A 20,040-nucleotide genomic window follows, 5' to 3' on the forward strand; every position below is an offset into this window, starting at 1 on the left:
ATATTCATTTCCTTAAAAAGCATGTTATCTTCTTCATGCTTCTGAATATTCTGATGAGTAGTGATGAATAGATGGAGAAACCGTAACTAGAGCCCCCAAAGAGACCATCTTCTCCTTTTCCCGCTTCCAAAACCATTTGCTCAGTGGTTAATTAGGTTTATCTTGAGGAAAGCTGCGCATGTGATAAACCATTAACTACACGTGACCCATCTGGTCTGACACAGGTCTGTCTGTATCACACAGTTTCTCCTGGGGGTAGAGATGGGCAATCACAGTTTCTAAATCTTAAGAAAGCAGAGAGGAGGAGGTTTGTGGTGAGAGTCTCCAGAGGATTCTGGGGTGTCCAGAAGCTTTGCTGGGCGCTCCGGGAAGGCAGCCCCTAGTGCCAGGTTGGACCACCCCAGTTACCAGAAGTGCAGGTGACAGAGCTCCACGGAAACTGGTGGTTCCAGCAGACCTAGAGAGTCACAGGTGCTGAGCATGGGTTTTGTATATCCTCATCCAGAGACCATGACAACCGGCAGACATGCCCCCCCTACCCCAACCATGGCACAGGCCAGCAACAAGGCCTGCGCTGGGTTTAGGAACAGCCCGTTCATGGGTGCACCCCCCTGACACCCTGGACAATCATCTAGTTAAAGGGCAGCTACTTTTCTTCAGGACACAATGAGAACAATCCTCCTTCCCAGGCCTGGGACTGCGCAAGAGTACAGGAGAACAAAGGGGGAACGCGCAGGTGAACAGCCCTGGGTAGAAAATGAAGGCCTCAGGAGCCGGTGCGCTCAGTGTGGGTGCGCGGGGCAGCCCTCTAATGACACCCCAAAGTCACAGCTCTGTGCTGAGCGTACCCAACAACAGGAGCCCTGCGCTCAGAAAGCCGCTACACACCAAGCCCCTCATTTGCAGCCCAGAGCCTGCTGGCGCCGACCTTTCACAAATGAGAAGGTGAACGTGAAGTGATATTATTTCAGTGGGGACACTGATTTCTGCTCCCGCATCCCAATTTAAGGAGTCATAAGAAAGAATGGTCGATTTTAGAGATTTAGAAAATTAACAGGTCCGTGAGAGCTCTGAGTACGGCTCAGAACGGAACCGAGGGAAAAGATGGGCGGTTTCAAGTGGCGCTCCTACCTTTTTGTCACTCAGGCCGGAAACCTGGTCCACATACTCCTCTTGGATCATGAAGGCAGCTAAGTTGGCAGTGTAGCTGGCCAGGAAGATGACGGCAAAGAAGGCCCACACGGACACCATGATCTTGGACGTGGTACCCTTGGGGTTCTGCACGGGGACGGAGTTGTTAAACACCAGACCCCACAGTAACCAAATAGCTTTGCCGATGGTGAAAGATGGGCCACCTGGCTCTGGTGGGACAAAAAGACAGGACAGAAGGTCAAGACAGACTCACCGGTTCCATTTAACCCTATAAGTACATAGGCTGATAAATTCCTGCTCAGACTGGACCCCAGCCAGTGAAGCCCCAGCCCTTTCATAGGTGGCCTTTTCAGTTGAGAGTTCATGTCTCACTTCTTCTGGGGCCCTCCAGAAGGCAGAAGAGAAAAACCAGAGGCCTGGGATGTGTGGGGGATCCTACTCCAGCCAATGACCATAACTCAACCAGGACAAAGGAGGAGCCAGCTTTCTGCCTCGGTGGATGGAAGACCATTAAGATCCCATCAAAACTGAGTAACAAAGGCAACCATCCCACTGTGGTCACCTTTGCATCCTCATTACTGTTGTTCTTAAAATTTACATTTGTATCTATCAAGAAAGCAATTAAACTTTAAAGAAGATGAGCAAGAACCATGCAGGGTCTTTTCTGCCCATTGGTCACAGACCTCCTCCAATTTTATTCACTGACGCTGTTTTGAATGCAGTTGATCCTGATTTTCCTTTGGCCTCTAGCACTCAGTACTCAGTGTTTCAAAGACAATCTTGACCTCACTCCCATGCCAACACCTCCCACCTGGTTGCCTCCAGCAGCGCCTGGCTTTTGTGTAAGAGAACACCAGGAGGCCCAGAGAGTGAGCCGCAGATCCCTGGCTTGTCCACATGAATCTAAAGGCGGAAAGGTAGGCTGTCCTTGTCCTCCACACAAACTTTATGTAGATCATGCAGGGCTTCTGCCCATAAATTTATTGTGACCTCTCCGCTTTCTCTGCTTGGCGATGGTGAAACCTTGCCTGCTCCCTGCGTCTGCTGGCAGCTCCTCTGCTTCAGAAACGAACATCTGCGCACACAGTTTTACAGCACATTAGCACAGGTCTTACGACGCTTTCTGCGATCCTTTGAGCATCTGCTCTGCCACCTAAATCATCAGTGACTACACATGTCAGGCCTAAGATCTAACTGCGCACACACATCTCTGTGTGTGGACCTTATTTCAGGGGGCAGATGCACATTGAAAGAGTTGTGTCTAAATCAAAGTTGCATACACTGTAAGATGCCCCAAGGGGACTTGGCATTTAAAGTGGCCCCGTGTTGAATTCCTTGGCAAAGACAAGCATCCTTTGGTAAAGTGAGTCATTGTAAGGTTTGAATTTGGTGCCTGAATATTTGCCGCTTTGATTGTCTTTGCGGTCGGGGAGGGTACATGCTGGCTTTAGTTCTTAACATTGCCAACATACGTAGGTACTCTTGTGCTTCTCCAATGTCTCACTTTTACTAATCGGGATGGAGAGTAGTCACGGCTTTTGGGTGACCTTCTGGCCCAAGCGGGAAGCACCTGAATATTCTGTATGGTGGAGACGTTCAAATTTCCAGCCAAAAATGCACACCCCAGGTGAGAAGGTAGGTCTGCACCTGGAAATCCCTCAGTGCAGGAGTGGCTCATAGCCTGGACTGTGAATTCAGCAGAAGCACAAGGGGAGCTTTGACAAAATATCGCTGCCTGGCACCCCATCCCCAGAGATTCTTATTAAATTGGTGTGGGGTGGAGTGGTTATTCTAACACGCAACCAAGGTAGAGAACTGCTATTTTGAAACATGTAGTGGTTCAAGTCCCGCTCTGGACTTGAATATTGACTATTCAGAATATTGGAATGTGAGGTCTTTACATCTTTGTCTTTTAAGTGCCCTATAGTTAATTCTTAATGTATTGAGAATCTCTCCTCTTTGAGGCATAATTCCAGGATAAAGTTCACATTGTGGATGGGAAAAGACTCAGAGAAGGCATGATATTTCCTAATCCTGGGGTTCTCAGGAAGTTTTAGAAGAATCCCATGGCCCCCTTTGGAAATCTCAGTAAACTTTGTGTGAAGTCTCACAAATGCCTCAAACACATGGGTGGACCTTCATAGCCAGGAAGATGGATGCACCACCCCCAAGAGTAGCCGTGGGTGAGAACTGTTATCTCCTGGCCATTTTATTTAATACCCAAATCTATACCTCTTGACAGAGTGATGTGAGCTGTGGACACACGCTGTAGAGACCAGAGGTGATCCTTTGGCTGTGGAGAATTCTTTCAGTCACAGCTACCCTGGCATGTACCCTGGGGTGACCTATTTTTTCTTTTCTTTATTTCTTTCTTTCTTTTTTTTATTATTCTGGATGTTTTATTCTCTGAATTCAGAAAATTCTGAAACTAGTTCTAGCCCTTGCCTTTCCATGATTCAGTCTACTTTTTTTTTCTTATCCTCGATACACGCATCTCATCTGCCTTGTTAGCCCATCTGATCAGACAGACTGCTTATCACAGCCTTAGGTTATCACAACAGTTTCCTCTAACACGGTTACATTACACGTATCTCCTGCCAGCTCTGCTCTCTCTTGCCCAGGGGTGGAACTGGGCTTGGGGTCAGGCTTGGGCCGGGGAAGGGACATGCAGATTCAAACTAGCATCTTAATTGGGGTCTTTCTAACAAGTCACCAAGAGGACGACCTAGAAGACTGAGGGTTAGGGAGGAGGCAGACAGCAGGGGCACAGAGATTCAGAGCTGAGAACCAGGAAAAGGCAGACATGCAGTGGTTACAGCCGCCTTACCTCTGCCGTCAGCGAGGCACCTGTTGTAACCCACGGGGCTAAAGTACTCGAAGACAAAGACAGCCACGGCTGAGACGATGAGGAGCATCACAAACATCATGACCCACACGTCAGCGCTGAATGGCTCTGGGGAAGGAGAACATCAGTACTTGGTTAAAACAGTCCTGATTTAGTCATGTGTTCCTTCACTCCATGTGATGCGTCTCTTTGGGAAACACAAACCACAGGTGTGTGCTCCTTTCAGAGAGCCAGGGCCTGGGTTAGGGAGGAGTAAGAGGCTGTGTCTGACTATTTCCATTCCGCTGATAGGCACGTGGAAATTTATTTTCTTTCAAACATGTGAGAAGGACAGCCTCTTGCCTGTCCTTTTTGAGATTGTAGATATAGTTTCTGCCACAATTAGACCGATATCTGGGTTTTTGGTAAAAAGTGGAACTAAAATAAGTATTGAGGTGGCCAAAAAGTTGGGCTTCCCCAGTGGCTTAGTGGTAAAGAATTCATTTACAGTGCAGGAGCTGCAGGAGTCGTGGGTTTGATCCCTGGGTTGGTGAGATCCCCTGGAGGAAGGCATGGAAACCCACTCCAGTATTCTTTCCTGGAGAATCCCATGCACAGAGGAGCCTGGTGGGCTATAGTCCATAGGGTCGCAAAGAGTCGGACATGACTGAAGCGACTGAGCATGCACTCATGTGGCCAAAAGGTTCGTTCTGATTTTTCCATAACATCTTACAGAAAAACTCAAATGAACTTTTTGGCCAACCCTACACTAGACATGGAGTAAGTGAGTCCTGTGGAACCCACTCTTGGTTTACACCCTCCTCTATATGCCACACCCCACAGTGGGACCTAGGAAAGCTTTCAGTAACATTTTCAAGCCTTGCAGCCAAGTTCATTCCCAACAAACTCAGTCACTCTTGGAGGCTTGAATTGGTTCAGTAATACTTAAATACAATGAATGACTCCCTTGCCTCCTTGACTTATTTCTCTTTAACTTTCCTGCCTAGACTGACTTTTTCAACCTGCTTGGATATGGTATATTTTATTAGATATCATTAGTGTATAAGACTATGTCAATGTTAAAAAAAATCCATCTAAATTAAATATCAGTATCTACAACACTGGGAAAGTAGCAAATAACAGAGGAACATGATAATTAACAATACAGCACAATCCAGTTCTTATTTCTGGGTGACAGGGTTGATGGGACAAGACCAGGCAAGATAGCAGGAATGTTCTACACTTGCTTTCTTTAATTTCTTTAATCAGTTTTGGAGACTCTTTTCCAGCTGATCTAAATCTCTCTGGCTCAGAGGTGTCCAGTAATTGAACACTGAATTCCAGTAGCTCTCTCTCTGGAGGCCTGTGAAAAGGGACAATCACTCTTCAGTCCCACAATACAATGCTTCCTCAATTGTGCCTCAAAATAGTTCTGGCCTTTTATAGCTGTCACATCACATTGTAAACTCCGAGCTAAGTGAATTAACATGCTGTTTTCTCCATCTTCCAAATCATTAATAAAGATGAAACTGAAAAGGGGGAAAACGGACTGGAAATTCAAAAATATTTCCTTAACTTTGAAATCTACTTTACTTTCGAACTCTGAAGGGAATTATAACAGCCTGGTCACTTAATTAATTTAAAAAGAACCTTGATAAGGCACACTCCAACTGTGAAATGCAAAACCTTCCAGTGGTAGCCAGAGATGTGAGGGTGGAAGGTACATTTCAAAGCCTCTAGACAGTAGAGTCAAACCAGTCAAGCCTAAAGGAAATAAACCCTGACTATTCATTGGAATAAAAAGCCTCTTGATGAAAGTGAAAGAGGAGAGTGAAAAAGCTGGCTTAAAGCTCACCATTCAGAAAACTAAGATCATGGCATCTGGTCCCATCACTTCATAGGAAATAGATGGGGAAACGGTGGAAACAGTGTCAGACTTTGTTTTTTGGGGCTCCAAAATCACTGCAGATGGTGACTGCAGCCATGAAATTAAAAGACGCTTACTCCTTGGAAGGAAAGTTATGACCAACCTAGATAGCATATTCAAAAGTAGAGACATTACTTTGCCAACAAAGGTCTGTCTAGTTAAGGCTATGGTTTTTCCAGTGGTCATGTATGGATGTGAGAGTTGGACTGTGAAGAAGGCTGAGCACTGAAGAATTGATGCTTTTGAGCTGTGGTGTTGGAGAAGACTCTTGAGAGTCCCTTGGACTGCAAGGAGATCCGACCAGTCCATTCTGAAGATCAGCCCTGGGATTTCTTTGGAAGGAATGATGCTAAAGCTGAAACTCCAGTACTTTGGCCACCTCATGCGAAGAGTTGACTCATTGGAAAAGACTCTGATGCTGGGAGGGATTGGGGGCAGGAGGAGAAGGGGATGACAGAGGATGAGATGGCTGGATGGCATCACTGACTTGATGGACATGAGTCTGAGTGAACTCCGGGAGTTGGTGATGGACAGGGAGGCCTGGTGTGCTGTGATTCATGGGGTCGAAAAGAGTCGGACACGACTGATCAACTCAACTGAACTGAACTGATTCATTGGAAGGACTGATGCTGAAGCTGAAGCTCCAATATTTTGGCCATCTGATGCTAAGAGCTGACTCATTAGAAAAGACCCCGATACTGGGAAAGATTGAGAGCAGGAGGAGAAGGGGATGACAGAGGATGAGATGGTTGGATGGCATCACTGACTCAATGGACATGAATGGGAGCAAACTCTGGGAGATAGTGAAGGACAGAAGGGCCTGGCATGCTGCAGTCCATGGGGTTGCAGAGTCGGACACAACTGAGTGACTGAACAATAAAAAAGAGGAGTAGAAACCCTCTCCTCCTTGGTTCTGATGGACTGCAATCCTACTCCAATCTCACTTTGCCCAAGATTAGGGAATAACTGAGTAAAAGCACATCTCTAGGCTTTCTTTCCCCTCATTAGGCCCAGGGCACCTTTCAGTACATAAAACACAAAAAATATCTGTACTTGTCTACACAACTTAGAAAGTACCTCATCACATAATTTCTATGGTCCTTTAATAATGGCCCTTTTCATTATGGATTATTATATGTATTTTACAGAGCAGTAAACTAAGACTCAATGGTCCCAGCCCTTTGTAAGTTCATACTCAGAAGGTGGCAGGGCCAGGTTATAAAAATTGAGGGCTTCTGAGGGCAAAAGTCTGTGCTTTTCCATTTAAAATCACATCTTAGTCTCAGCCCACTGGACTGGCTCCTGATTCAGGAGTCAAGCTCTGAAATGGCCCCACATGTACTAGAACACATGCTTCAAGGGCAGCCACATCTAAACTTTAATCCTGTATCTGCTCCTTACTAGCTGGAAGACTGCTGGAAAATTACATAAATGAGATTCAGTTTCCTAAGCCATAAACTGGGTATGTTAATAGTGCCAATGAAATAATAGAATCGAAGTTGGTAGAGCGATGCCTGGGCCTTCACATAATAAGTGTTCAATAAGTATTGACTTCGCTTACTCCTGTAATTAACTGGCTGTTCCTCCTCCACACACACACACACACCCCGCCTGGCATTTCTATGTCATCCTAGGGCTACACTGAAGTGTCCCTGGGTCTTCTAGTTCAGAAGTTAAGGTTAGTGCTGGGCTGACAAGATGAGAATTACAATATGGTTTATTTGTATCTTTTAATGTTTCAATTACCCTTGTAAAGGAGAAAAAGCAAATAAAATATGTAAAACTCCTCTGAGGATTAATATACATGGTGTGTGCTATCCAATAACATTTCACATAAAATTGGCAGGGCGAGAGTCGCTTTACTGTAAGAGGTTAGTTGAGAAATCTGAGTAATTATAGAAAAAATTCTCTGGAATCTGTAACTCTGCCTTGGAGTATGTTCCTTCAATAATTCCCCCCAGATTGGAGATGAAAGAAGTGTTAGTCGTTGTTTATTCCAATATCCTCACAAAAAAGTATTAATGCCCTTTAGAGAGATGGTGGCTGGCCCAAGGACCTGCAGCTTGTTCAGGACCAAACCAGCTTCCTATCTCCTAGCCAGTGGTCTGGTTTCAAGGTGACATTTTATTTTCTAATCCCTTGCTCTCACAGTCCCTTCCAAAAAATATGGAGTATGAGCTCACAAAAGACCTCATCTAATTGAAATCTTGGCCTCACCTCACCCGGTCTTATATCATATGGAAGGCTTTTGACACATAAGTGATGCTGGAGAGTGAGGTACAGGTTCCTATGGGCAAGGGTGGGGGATAGGTTAGGGTCAGAATAGCTTGATTTGGCAAAGCCTCTGAAAATTAATATGAAGGCATATTAATTTTTTTTTTGGTAGCACTGAGCTCCATTCTTGAAGATAATTTGAAATAAATAGGTATTTGAATGATATCCAGAATTAGAAGTTATTAAAGCAGGAAGCAGCTTCAGAGATCAGCTAATCAAAAACGCCTTCTTCTACGGATGAAGGCTGAGTGCCAAAGAACAGATGCTTTCGAATTGCGTTGCCTGAGAAGACTCTTGAGAGTCCCTTGGACAGCAAGGAGATCAAACCAGTCAATCCTAAAGGAAATCATCCCTGAATATTCACTGAAAGGACTGATGCTAAAGCTGAAGCTCCAATATTTTGGCCACCTGATGCTAAGAGCTGACTCACTGGAAAAGACCCTGATGCTGGGAAAGATTGAAGGCAAAAGGAGAAGGAGGTGGCAGGGGATAAGATGGTTAGATGGCATCACTGACTCAATGGACATGAATTTAGGCAAACTCCGGGAGATAGTGAAGGACAGGTGAGACTGGCCTGGCGTGCTGCAGTCCATGGGGTCAGGAAGAGTAGCACGCAACTTAGCAACTGAACAACAGCAATAATGGATGAAGAAACTGGGCCCCAGCATGGAGCAAGCTTGTTTTAGCTTAAATGACAGGAAGTGGCAGGAGTGGGACTCAAGTAGGATCCCTTGCTACTGGTCCTGCATTGTTTTGTTTTGTTTTGTTTTTTAATAGGGAATGATGCCTTCCTATTTTTGAGGGTGTTCTTCAATTTCTATGTTGGAGAAAGATCAGTTCTGAGGTCCCCACAAGGAAATCCCTGGCTGAGGGAAGCTCCTGGCAAACCAGCTCCTGACTGAGAGAGCCTGGCCTGTACCTGTTCTTCCTTTCCTCTACCTGTCCCTGCATCCATATTCTTCACACCTGCAAGCCCAGCACTCACCTAAGAAGGCAGAAGGTGAGACAGTCCCATTGCTGCGTGACACCATGACGCTGATGCCAGTCTCTATGAAGGGCACAGAGAAATCAACCACCTCGGATCGCTCCTCGTTGATGGTCAGCGACCCCACTGCCATGTAGGCCCTCTTCATGACCACCTGAGGAAAAAGGTGCAAGGCTCCAGTTAAGAGTGCCCAGGGAGGTGATGGGTCAACATGGGGAAAATATTCTGGGCCCTAGAGTGCTTCCCTTGGTATAGTGGGAACAGTGCATTTCATTTAGTCATCCCTCAGTGTCCCCAGGTAACAATACCTGCTGTGGATATTTAAGTCCCACAGTCAGCCCTCCTTATCTTCAGATTCCACCAACTGCCGCTAGTAAACAAAGGACAGGATCTGTGGTTGGTTGAATCCCAAGATTCAAAACCCATAGGTAAGGAGGGCTGATGATGTATTCACTGAGAAAAATCTATGCATAAATAGAGCCACACAGTTTAAACCTATGTTGTTCAAGAGTCAACTATACTATTTTGTATTTTCTATTTTTTTAAATTTAAAAAAAATTTTTAACTTTACAATGTTGTATTGGTTTTGCCATATATCAACATGAATCCACCACAGGTATACACGTGTTCCCCATCTTGAACCCTCTTCCCTCCTCCTTCCCCGTACCATCCCTCTGGGTCTAGATAGCTGGGGGGCGGGGAGGTTCCCTGGTGGCTCAGTGCCAAAGAATTTGCCTGCTAATGCAGGAGACAGGAGTTCGATTCCTGGGTTGGGAAGATACCCTGGAGAAGGAAATGGCAACCCACTCCAGTATTCTTGCCTGGGAAATTCCATGGACAGAGAAGCCTGGCAGGCTACAGTCCATAGGGTAGCAAAAGAGTTGGACCCGACTGAGTGGCTAAACAACAACAGCAGGAAGCTGCTGCATAGTGTAGGGAGCTCAGCTTAGAGCTCTGTGATCACCTAGAGGGGTGGGATGCAGGGTGAGAGGGAGGCAGAAGAGAGAGGGGATATAGGTTTACATATAACTGATTCATGATGTTATACAGCAGAAATGAACACAATATTGTAAAAGCAGTTATACTCCAATGAAAAATGCTGATTGTGAAATAAGCATTTTTTTATATTAGATGAAGTAAATGAAACATGGAAACGGCCCTTAACTCCTGACACTCACCTCTCCAATCATACCATTCCAGGTTCCATTGATTTTCTTCCCATGCTTGCCATTGGTAACCAGGTAAAGATCATAGGTGAACTTCACAGATTTAGAAATTTTCTTAAGGATATCAATACAGAACCCCTTGCAGCACTTTTTGATGTAACCTGGCTCCTCATCTGTTTTATTTCTAACCAGGTAAAGAAACAAAAAAAACAAAAACCAGGCTTTTATACAAGAGGCAAAATATTACCCTTTGCCATTAAAACTCCAACCACAAAGCAGGCACCCCCTCACAGCTCAGCACAATTTATATCAGGCCTGAGTGAGGACATAAATCAGAACACAGAACTAAAATAATCTCATTATCTCATCACACTGAACCATGTTTTCTTACAATTTTCAATGTTCTTTTGAAGTACAAAATGCATCAGGAAAGTACAGATATCCCAGCACCTTAGAGGCCTCTTGATCTTCCTTCCAGACCCTTTCCACCCTCACCAAAAACGAACCATTATCCTGACTTCTAGCAATATAAGATTAGTTTTATCTATTTCCCAAAATGTTTCTAAATCTCACAATGTCAAGACATGCTGACCGGAAAAAAACATCTTTCAAAGCCAATATAAATTTAAATCTCCATGAACTTGAATATCATCGAGACCCAGGCAAAGCCTCAGAAATGATAACAGGTTTAGTGGCAATTCTTCCAGGTCATGATATGGGTAGAACTAGATGCCAGACCACAGGGCTGCCAGAAACCCCATCACTCAACAGTAACAGGATTCACACATGGCGCCCAATCAATTCTGTGCCTTGGATCCCAGCCTGGTGCCAACGGCTGGGGCCAATCTGACTGTCCTGGGCCCCACTCCCTCCCCAGAGCCCCGGGGAAGGTGACATACTCGGAGATGATGCGCTTTTGGCAGGGGACTGTGTTCCTCATGCAGGTTCCACTGAGAGGGTCCACGCTCTCCACAATGACAAATGGGGCTTCCTCCAACGTTACGATGCTCAGGTGGTCATCCTCCTGCTCTTCCGTCTCAGGACACATTCGGGGCCACACGTAGTACTTCATCTGCAGGGACTTGTCTTTCCACTTCCCTACCTGCACAGGAGTAAAGGAAAGACTCAGAAACCACTGGCAGAGACAGGATGGCCTCTCCTGGCATCACCCAGTCAGCTGTTAAACAAAGGTCAAAGATGCTGGCTTTGTCCATAGTAGAGACACGGATCCTCCTTAGACCGTGTGCTCAGGATGAGAATACTGTGTCTGGATCTAAGCAGGATATTCATTTACTCACCCATGTACCAAACGTGAAAAGAGGGCCTACTATGTGCCCCGGACATGCTGCTAAGCCCCAGGGCTCAAAGAAGCCCTGCCCTTCATCAAGCTCACATGGAGTGAAGGAGTCAAAGTGTAATCAAGTGTTTATGGGGCCCAGTGACAAGTGCAAAAACTGATGCCTGTCCCAGTGCTGGGAGGAGGCCAGAGCTGCCTGCCTGGAGTGCCTGGCGGTATTTTCTCCTTAACTGTAGTGAGGAGTGGGACGATGAGAGCAGAGTGTAGTTCTGGAAAGGTCAACAGAGCGACTGGAGCAAATGATCCAGAAGGATGTGTTTTGGCCCGTATCACAGGTCCAGGGGGAAGCCATGTGGACAACTGGGTGAATCTGAATTGGAATAAAACGGTGAGTCAGGATGAAAGACTAGAGCACAGCTTGCCTGGGGAAGGGAGTGTGGTTGTGGGGGTGATGAATGTCACAGGTCAATGCAGATACGCACCTGCTGGACTGGGTGGGTGCCCAAGGGGGAATCAGAGGGGTCTCTCTGTGAGCTGTCACATGTGGCCATGTGCCCCCATGTGACACACTGCAGTGTAAAGGTGGGTGCCCCTGGCATCAGGCACATGGTGGCCCTGCTGCCAGGCACTGGGAGAAATGTGTGGGTTCCATTCCTTTTTAAAAGAGCCGTTCATTCCTGTTTTTTATAATAGAATCTGCACGCCTTGTTGGTAAGATTCTTGCTTTCACTCTATCATTGAGTTTACTGAAGAAAAAGGAAACACCTTTTAATTTTCTATAACCAAACATCTTCAATTAGCACCAGGAATTATAGATGACAAGTTCCTGCATTTTCTCAGTCTATAATTTGCTCCATGCAGCAAAGCAAATTAGTAGCACAGGTGAGGCTCCAAAACTACAGAACGACTTAATTTACAAACCTCAAAAACCAACAAGGAGCAATAAATGGGCAGGACTGCATACACTTCCAAGCAAAAGGGCTTAGATTTCCACATTAATACAAACCTCAAAGCCACTTGTTTCTGCATTTGTCTACACCTCAGTTTCTACCTAGTGCCTCCCCAGCTGTGGTCTATACCTCCCCCCAGAATGTCTGGTGGGTATTGCCTACTTTCATGCCCAAGTTAGGCTGTATAGCCACCGCCTCTGTTCTCCTGTGTCACTCTAGCATGGGCAGTGGCTTGGTGGCCTGGCCTCTCTTGTTTGGCATTAACCTTGACGCTAATTTTCTTCCAAGAGTGTCAGCCATGTTTCACATCTATTCAGAATTAGGCCCTGAAGCAAACATGGCTTCCCTTTACACATCTAGTCTCTTCCATACTGCTGGTCCCGACTTTGGTGCAAGCTTGTTTTTCTGCATATTGCTAAGACTACTCATTTCTAAAATGAAAATGTCCAAATAGCTTCATATTGCTAAGACTACTTATTTCTAAAACAAAAATGTCCATGTGGAGATCTTAATAGTGGCTTTTGTGTGTGATGTGGGGGAGGTGGGGCTTGAAGAAGGGAGGCCCCAGCCCTGGGGGGCCGATGACATTGGGTCATGGCCCTATCCAAGCAGCCCTAGTTACCCCAGTGGCCAAATTGACACTTTCTGTATGTTCCATTATGTGAAAAAGATTGGGAAGCCCCAAAGTATCTATTTTTATTTTTTCACTGCTGCTGTGTTACCCCAATAGTCTCACTGAATTTTCTTCTTTAAACTCAAATGTATATTCTCTTCCATCTTTATTGGTAGCCCAGTGGTCTGGAAGCCTATTTTGGGATAACTGTGAGCAACATCAAACCTCACATAACATGTTGCTAGCATCCACCATGGACACTGCTGCCAGATGGATCTTCTTAAAACATCGTATCATCATATAATTCCTATTCAAAAATTTCAACAGCCTTCCATAACTCTCAGGATTGTGTCCAGGCTTATCACCTAGATGGTCGAGGTTTGGGCATTGAGTCTAATCTATCTTGATACTGTTAACTTCACTATTTTGAAACATACATCTCTTTTGTTAAAATCAGAAAAGGAAGTCAGTTTAGGAAGTTCAGATAGGTTAATCAGGAACAGGTTTCAACAAGTTGGCTGCATTTTCCTTTCTGACAGCTTCGCTGTATCAGTGAAATAAAAATGCTGCAGACATAGCATGCTGACAAGTTTTTTCATGAAACTTGTGAACAAGAGGGAATATAATACAGATCCTTATATACTTGATAGATTTGAAAGGAGTTTAAAATCTATACCCAAAGAGAAAAACAAATACAAGATCGTTTAATGAATCAATGCTAACACAGAAAGAGGTCTCTAGCAACATGTCTGGAGACTCTGTTTTTAGAAGTGGCCTGTATAGCATTTCAGAAAACAAAATAAGTCATGCTCACCAAGTTGCAGATAACACAAACTAGAACAGATAGAAGATAGACTGCAATGCAGAATTAAGGTAGGAAGCAACACAAATTCACTGGAATAATGGATTGAATGAAATGGAACAAAATTCAACAGTATTTATACTAATGTCTAGCATTCAGATTTTTTAAAGCAATTGTACAGTATTGAAAAGGAGCTATTTCAAGGAACAGCAGTCTACACAAGCTATTGCTATGAAAAATGGGATATTTCCAGACTTTAGAGCATTCAGCACACAGGGCGAGGGGAGGGAGAACACAGAACCCTGCTCTGTGTTCATCATATCACAGCTGCATCATATCACATAACCCTGCATCATATTGCATCATATCACATCATATCACATAACCTGGCATCTGTGTTCATCATATCACAGCTACACATCACACAAGCTATTGCCATGAAAAATGGGATATTTCCAGACTTTAGAGCGTTCAGCACACAGGGCAAGGGGAGGGAGAACACAGAACCCTGCTCTGTGTTCATCATATCACAGCTGGAGAGCTAGGTTCTGATCCTGCAGTCCTATGACCCATCGGTTTTTATTTACTATCTCATTCTCATTTCCCCAGCAATCATGTGCTCACATGGTCTCCTCTAGTGCTCTTTTCCCCAACTTCCTGTCAAGCTTGCTGGATCACATCTGTGCTTCACTTCAATGCAACGCAACTGACATCAACTGTACATCAGTTTCATGCCAGGCACTGAGTTATATGCTCGAGAAAACAACATCAGGCAATGTTTACTGAGGGCTTAGTATGCGCTGGGTACCAAACACATCCAGGAATCTCATGAATCATTACAGTGAACTTGTGAGATGGAGGCTGCAATTTAAGGTCTCATTTCACAAACGAGATCAGAGGGTTCTGATGACTTGCTCATAGTATCAAGGTAAGTGAGCACAGCGTTGGCTCTGAGGCTGACCAGCCTGACTCCAGAGCCCGGGCTCCCACCCACCACCCTGGACTGCTTCTCGGAAAATGAAGGAGTAAGACATGGTCCTTTGTCCTTCAAGGACAGTCTCCTGGGGAAAGACACTGTGCTAATTTCCTTCAGTCATGTCTGACTCTTTGCGACCCTATGAATTGTAGCCCGCCATGCTTCCCTGTCCACAGGATTCTCCAAGCAAGAACACTGTAGTGGGTTGCCATGCCCTCTTCCAGGGGATCTTACTAACCCAGGGATCGAACCTGCGTCTCTTATGTCTTCTGCATTAGCAGGCGGGTTCTTTACCATTAGCATCATCTGGGAAAGACACTCTTTCAGTTCAGTCGCTCAGTCATGTCCAAATCTCTGAGACTCCATGGACTGTAGCATGCCAGACTTCCCTGTTCATCACCAACTCCCAGAACTTGTTCAAACTCATGTCCATCGAGTTGGTGATGCCATCCAACCATCTCATCCTCTGTTGTCCCCTTCTCCTCCTGTCTTCAATCTCTCCCAGCATCAGGGTCTTTTTCAATGAGTCAGTTCTTTGCATCAGGTGGCCAAAGCATTGGAGTTTCAGCTTCAGGATCAGTCCTTCCGATGAATATTCAGGACTGATTTCCTTGAGGATTGACTCGTTTGATCTTCTTGCAGTCTAAGGGACTCTAAAGAGTCTTCTCCAACACCACAGTCTAAAAGCATCAATTCTTCAGTGCTCAGCTTTCTTTAAAGTCCAACTCTAACATCCATACCTGACTACTGGAAAAATCATAGCTTTGACTAAAGGGACCTTTGTCAGCAAAGTAGTCTCTGCTTTTTAATATGCTGTCTAGGTTGGTCATGGGTTTTCTTCCAACAAGCAAGCGTCTTTTAATTTCATGGCTGCAATCACCATCTGCAGTGATAAAGTCTCTCAGTATTTCCATTGTTTCCCCATCTATTTGCCATGAAGTGATGGGACCGGATGCCATGATCTTCGTTTTTTGAATGTTGAGTTTTAACCCAACTTTTTCACTCTCATCTTTCACTTTCATCACCCTTGATGAAAGAACTAAAGGCTCTTTAGTTCTTCTTCATTTTCTTCCATAAGGGTGGTGTCATCTGTGTATCTGAGGTTATTGCTATTTCTCCCGGCAATCTTGATTCCAGCTTGTGCTTCATCCAGCCCAGCAGTTCTCATGATGTACTCCGCATATAAGTTAAATAAGCAGGGTGACAATAATCAGCTTGATGTACTCCTTTCCTAATTTGGAACCAGTCTGTTGTTCCAAGTCTGGTTCTAACTGTTGATTCTTGACCTGCATACATATATCTCAGGAGGCAGATAAGGCGGTCTGGTATTCCCATCTCTTTAAAAATTTTCCACAGTCTGTTGTGATCCACACAGTCAAAGGCTTTGGCATAGTCAATAAAGCAGAAGTAGATGTTTTCTGGAACTCTCTTGCTTTTTCTATGGTCCAACAGATGTTGGCAATTTGATCTCTAGTTCCTCTGCCTTTTCTAATCCAGCTTGAAGATCTGTAAGTTCATGGTTCACGTACTGTAAAGCCTCACTTGGAGAATTTTGAGCATTACTTTGCTAGCGTGTGAGATGAGTGCAACTGTGTGGTAGTTTGAACACTTTGGCATTGCCTTTCTTTGGGATTGGAATAAAAACTGACCTTTTCCAGTCCTGTGACCACTGATGAGTTTTACAAATTTGCTGGCATATTGAGTGCAGCACTTTCACAGCATCATCTTTCAGGATTTGAAATAGCTCAACTGGAATTCCATCACCTCCACCAGCTTTGTTCATAGTGATGCTTTCTAAGGCCCACTTGACTTCACATTCCAGGATGTCTGGCTCTAGGTCAGTGATCACACCATCGTGATTATCTGGGTCGTGAAGATCTTTTTTGTACAGTTCTTCTGTGTATTCTTGCCATCTCTTCTTAATATCTTCTGCTTCTGTTGGGTCCATACCATTTCTGTCCTTTATCGAGCCCATCTTTGCATGAAATGTTCCTTTGGTATCTTTGATTTTCTTGAAGAGATCCCTAGAATGTGTTTAGCTACCACAAATTGTTGGTTTAAAAATGTTACAGAAAATCCCAAATGAACTTCTTGGCCAACCTAATGGCTACCTCAACTTCTTTGTGAAGCAAGAGTGTTAGAAACAAGTAAACAAATAAAGTTAACATAGAGACTATTTATGTGTAAGAATAAGGAATGTTTTAAGCAATTCTTTCAAGGGGAGGAAAGTATGGTGAAAACTTTATAAATGGGAAAGTCTGTGAAAGTAAATGCAGAAAGAGAAGCCTGAGATTCTGAAAGGAAAAATCTTGAAGTCTTTTTAGGATATCTGAACCAGCATGAGTATATCATCTTGGAAATGCAGAGAGTAGGAGGAAATGAAGTAAACAGGAAATATTTCAGAGAAAATCCAGTGAGAAAAGCCGAATGAAAAATTTATAGTCAAGGAGTAAAATATGTTCAGGAGAAAGAAAAATCCTTAAGAAATAATGAAGAAAATGTCTGTAAAGCGCCCTGAATTCCTCAGAGGGCGGCACTAAACAAACATCATCTCCACAAACACATTTAACAACATCTGTCTATAAAAAATGCAGTTCCCTGCCACACTAACATTTCAGAAGCTCTCTGGAGACCTGAAATCATCTTCCTCAAGAGAAAAAAAAATCTCTGATTAGTTTTCTCAGGGAAACACAAAGTCATTTCGAGGATTTCTGATCAGTTCTCACAGTACAAGCTGAACACCTGTTTGGCCAGGGAGTCTCCTCAGAAGAAAGTCTGCCTCACAAAACTATAGCATGTTATGCCACAAGCCTTCCCTCAGGAAAATTCTAGAACCAATCTGTGCTGATTTGAGACGTCAAAGTCTTCCTTCTGCTTTAGAGTTCCTCCACCAGCATCAGTGAAGGTGGCAGCCGTCGGCACCCTGGGACACGGGGAACATATTCTTTCTGGAAGTCCCTGGGTCTGTCCCCTGGGGGAAAGTGTCCTCGTGGAGAAGGAGAAGGGCCCAGGCAGGGCTGCTATGAAGGCTGCTGCAGTCCCTGCTCAGAGAGCAGAGGGCATTGCTCTTCCCGGACACCCTCTTTCATCTACAGGCAAAGTCATCTCTCAAGATTCTGGAATAAAAGCACTCATTAGAGCCTCTTTAAGCATCAGAGGTTATTTTTCCCAAATCAGAGCATTTTTGTTTCTGGCTGGAGATGACATCTGGATCTAACACTAAATGCTCGCTGCTTATTTGAAGCCTTCCTCTGACTGTTGGAATGCAAAATTTCAAACTACAAGGCATTTCCCTGGGCAAGTGGAAGGGACCGGCGTAGTCTCTGCCAGGCAATGGGAAATCTGCACCTCCATCCCATCCCAAAGTGACATCCATCAGGCAGCTGTCCCTGACCGTGGGTGAGGGTTGCCCTGCGGCAGGCCTGAGACTCCTAATAGGACAGAAATCTGAGGAGAGCAGGGCACTCCTGTTTCTCCCCCCCTACAGCTATGCCAACTCATTGGAAAAGATCTTGATGCTGGGAAAGACTGAGGGCAAAAGGAGAACGGAGTGGCAGAGGATGGGATGGTTGGATGGCATCACCGACTCAATAGACATGAATTTGAACAAACTTGGGGAGATAGTGAAGGACAGAAGAGCCTGGCATGCTGCACTCCATGGGGTCACAAAGAGTCAGACATGACTTAGTGACTGAACAACAACAAAGCTTTGCATCTTAGCTCTGAGGATTTTCAAAGGTTAAGTATCTGATAACACTTCATTTTGCTCAATATTTTCTTCCCTTCATTCCTGGTAACCAAGTGAATTTCTGATGTATAACCATCCATTCTTTATATTCACACAGAATACACATACATTTGAGAAAGGAGTATATGTGAGTATGTATGTATTTTTCCAAAATTAGATCATAGTAGACACGTCTCTGCAGATTTGCTTTTCCCACTTAATTATACGCCATGGACTTCCTTCCAACTCAATAGATGGCAGACCTAATTCCTTCTAACAACCTAATTCCATTGTGTCCGACTCTTTGTGACCCTGTGGACTGTGGCCTGCAAGGCTCTTCTGTCCATGAGATTTTCCGGGCAAGAATACTGGAGTGGGTTGCCATGCCCTCCCCCAGGGGATCTTCCCGACCCAGGTATCGAACCCACATCTCCTGTGTCCTTCATTGTAAGTGGATTCTTTATGTTCAGCCACCAGGAAAGCCGTTTAGCTGCACAGTACTTCCTAATAATGAATGCATCCTAATTTATCCAGTCATACCTTTATTGATAAACATTTAGGGTGTTCCCCCAAAATTTAACCAAAGCACATGGTACGTATCTTGGTATTTCCAAAGCATCGATTCCCAGTAATAAAAAAGCAGAATGAAAATGTGCTTGATGTGGCCAGAAAGAATACTTTACTAAAGGTTTAGAGTGACTGAAGTTCCCATCAGCAAAGCACAAGAGTGCACCTGGCTAACATTCTTGCCAGCACTAGGTTGTCATCCCTACTTAATGTTTGCTAATCTGAAGAATAAAAAAATGGTGTCTAAATGCTCTAATTTTCATCTCCTTGACTCGCAATGGACCAGAGCACCTTTGCACATCTGTTTCGGTTTTCCTCTTTAACCTTCTGTTCACATTTTTCACCCATTTTCTATTGAGTTGTTTGTCTTTCCTATCTATTCATAGGGAGCTGTGATATACAGCATGACAGGAACCCTTTATACTTGAAATATTCTTCTGTTCTAAGATTTGTCTTCTGACTGTTTTTGGTAATTTTTTATGCACAAAATTTTACTTTTGGTTTTTCTTTTGAAATAAAGTATGACCAACCTAGACAGCATATTAAAAAGCAGAGACATTACTTTGCCAACAAAGGTCCATCTAGTCAAGGCTATGGTTTTTCCAGTGGTCATGTATGGATGTGAGAGTTGGACTACAAAGAAAGCTGAGTGCCAAAGAATTGATGCTTTTGAACTGTGGTGTTGGAGAAGACTCTTGAGAGTCCCTTGGATTGCAAGGAGATCCAACCAGTCCATTCTAAAGGAGATCAGTCCTGAGTGTTCATTGGAAGGACTGATGT

The 20,040-nt window shown here is 44.4% G+C and overlaps 1 protein-coding gene across 1 annotated transcript in view; it reads right to left on the reverse strand.

Moving 5' to 3' along the window:
- GRIN2B (glutamate receptor, ionotropic, N-methyl D-aspartate 2B) overlaps nucleotides 1–20,040 on the reverse strand; it is a 353,376-nt gene that overhangs the window by 52,832 nt on the left and 280,504 nt on the right. Inside the window, exons 4-8 of the mRNA XM_010858710.1 lie at nucleotides 11,228–11,430; nucleotides 10,341–10,512; nucleotides 9,163–9,316; nucleotides 3,980–4,105; nucleotides 1,132–1,361 (exon numbers count right to left, since the gene is read on the reverse strand). Of these exons, the coding sequence (XP_010857012.1) occupies nucleotides 1,132–1,361; nucleotides 3,980–4,105; nucleotides 9,163–9,316; nucleotides 10,341–10,512; nucleotides 11,228–11,430 (885 nt within the window). The remainder of the gene's footprint in view (nucleotides 1–1,131; nucleotides 1,362–3,979; nucleotides 4,106–9,162; nucleotides 9,317–10,340; nucleotides 10,513–11,227; nucleotides 11,431–20,040) is intronic.

Source organism: Bison bison, unplaced genomic scaffold (genome assembly GCF_000754665.1).
Source record: "Bison bison bison isolate TAMUID 2011002044 unplaced genomic scaffold, Bison_UMD1.0 scf7180017864390, whole genome shotgun sequence".
Lineage (NCBI taxonomy): Eukaryota > Metazoa > Chordata > Mammalia > Artiodactyla > Bovidae > Bison > Bison bison.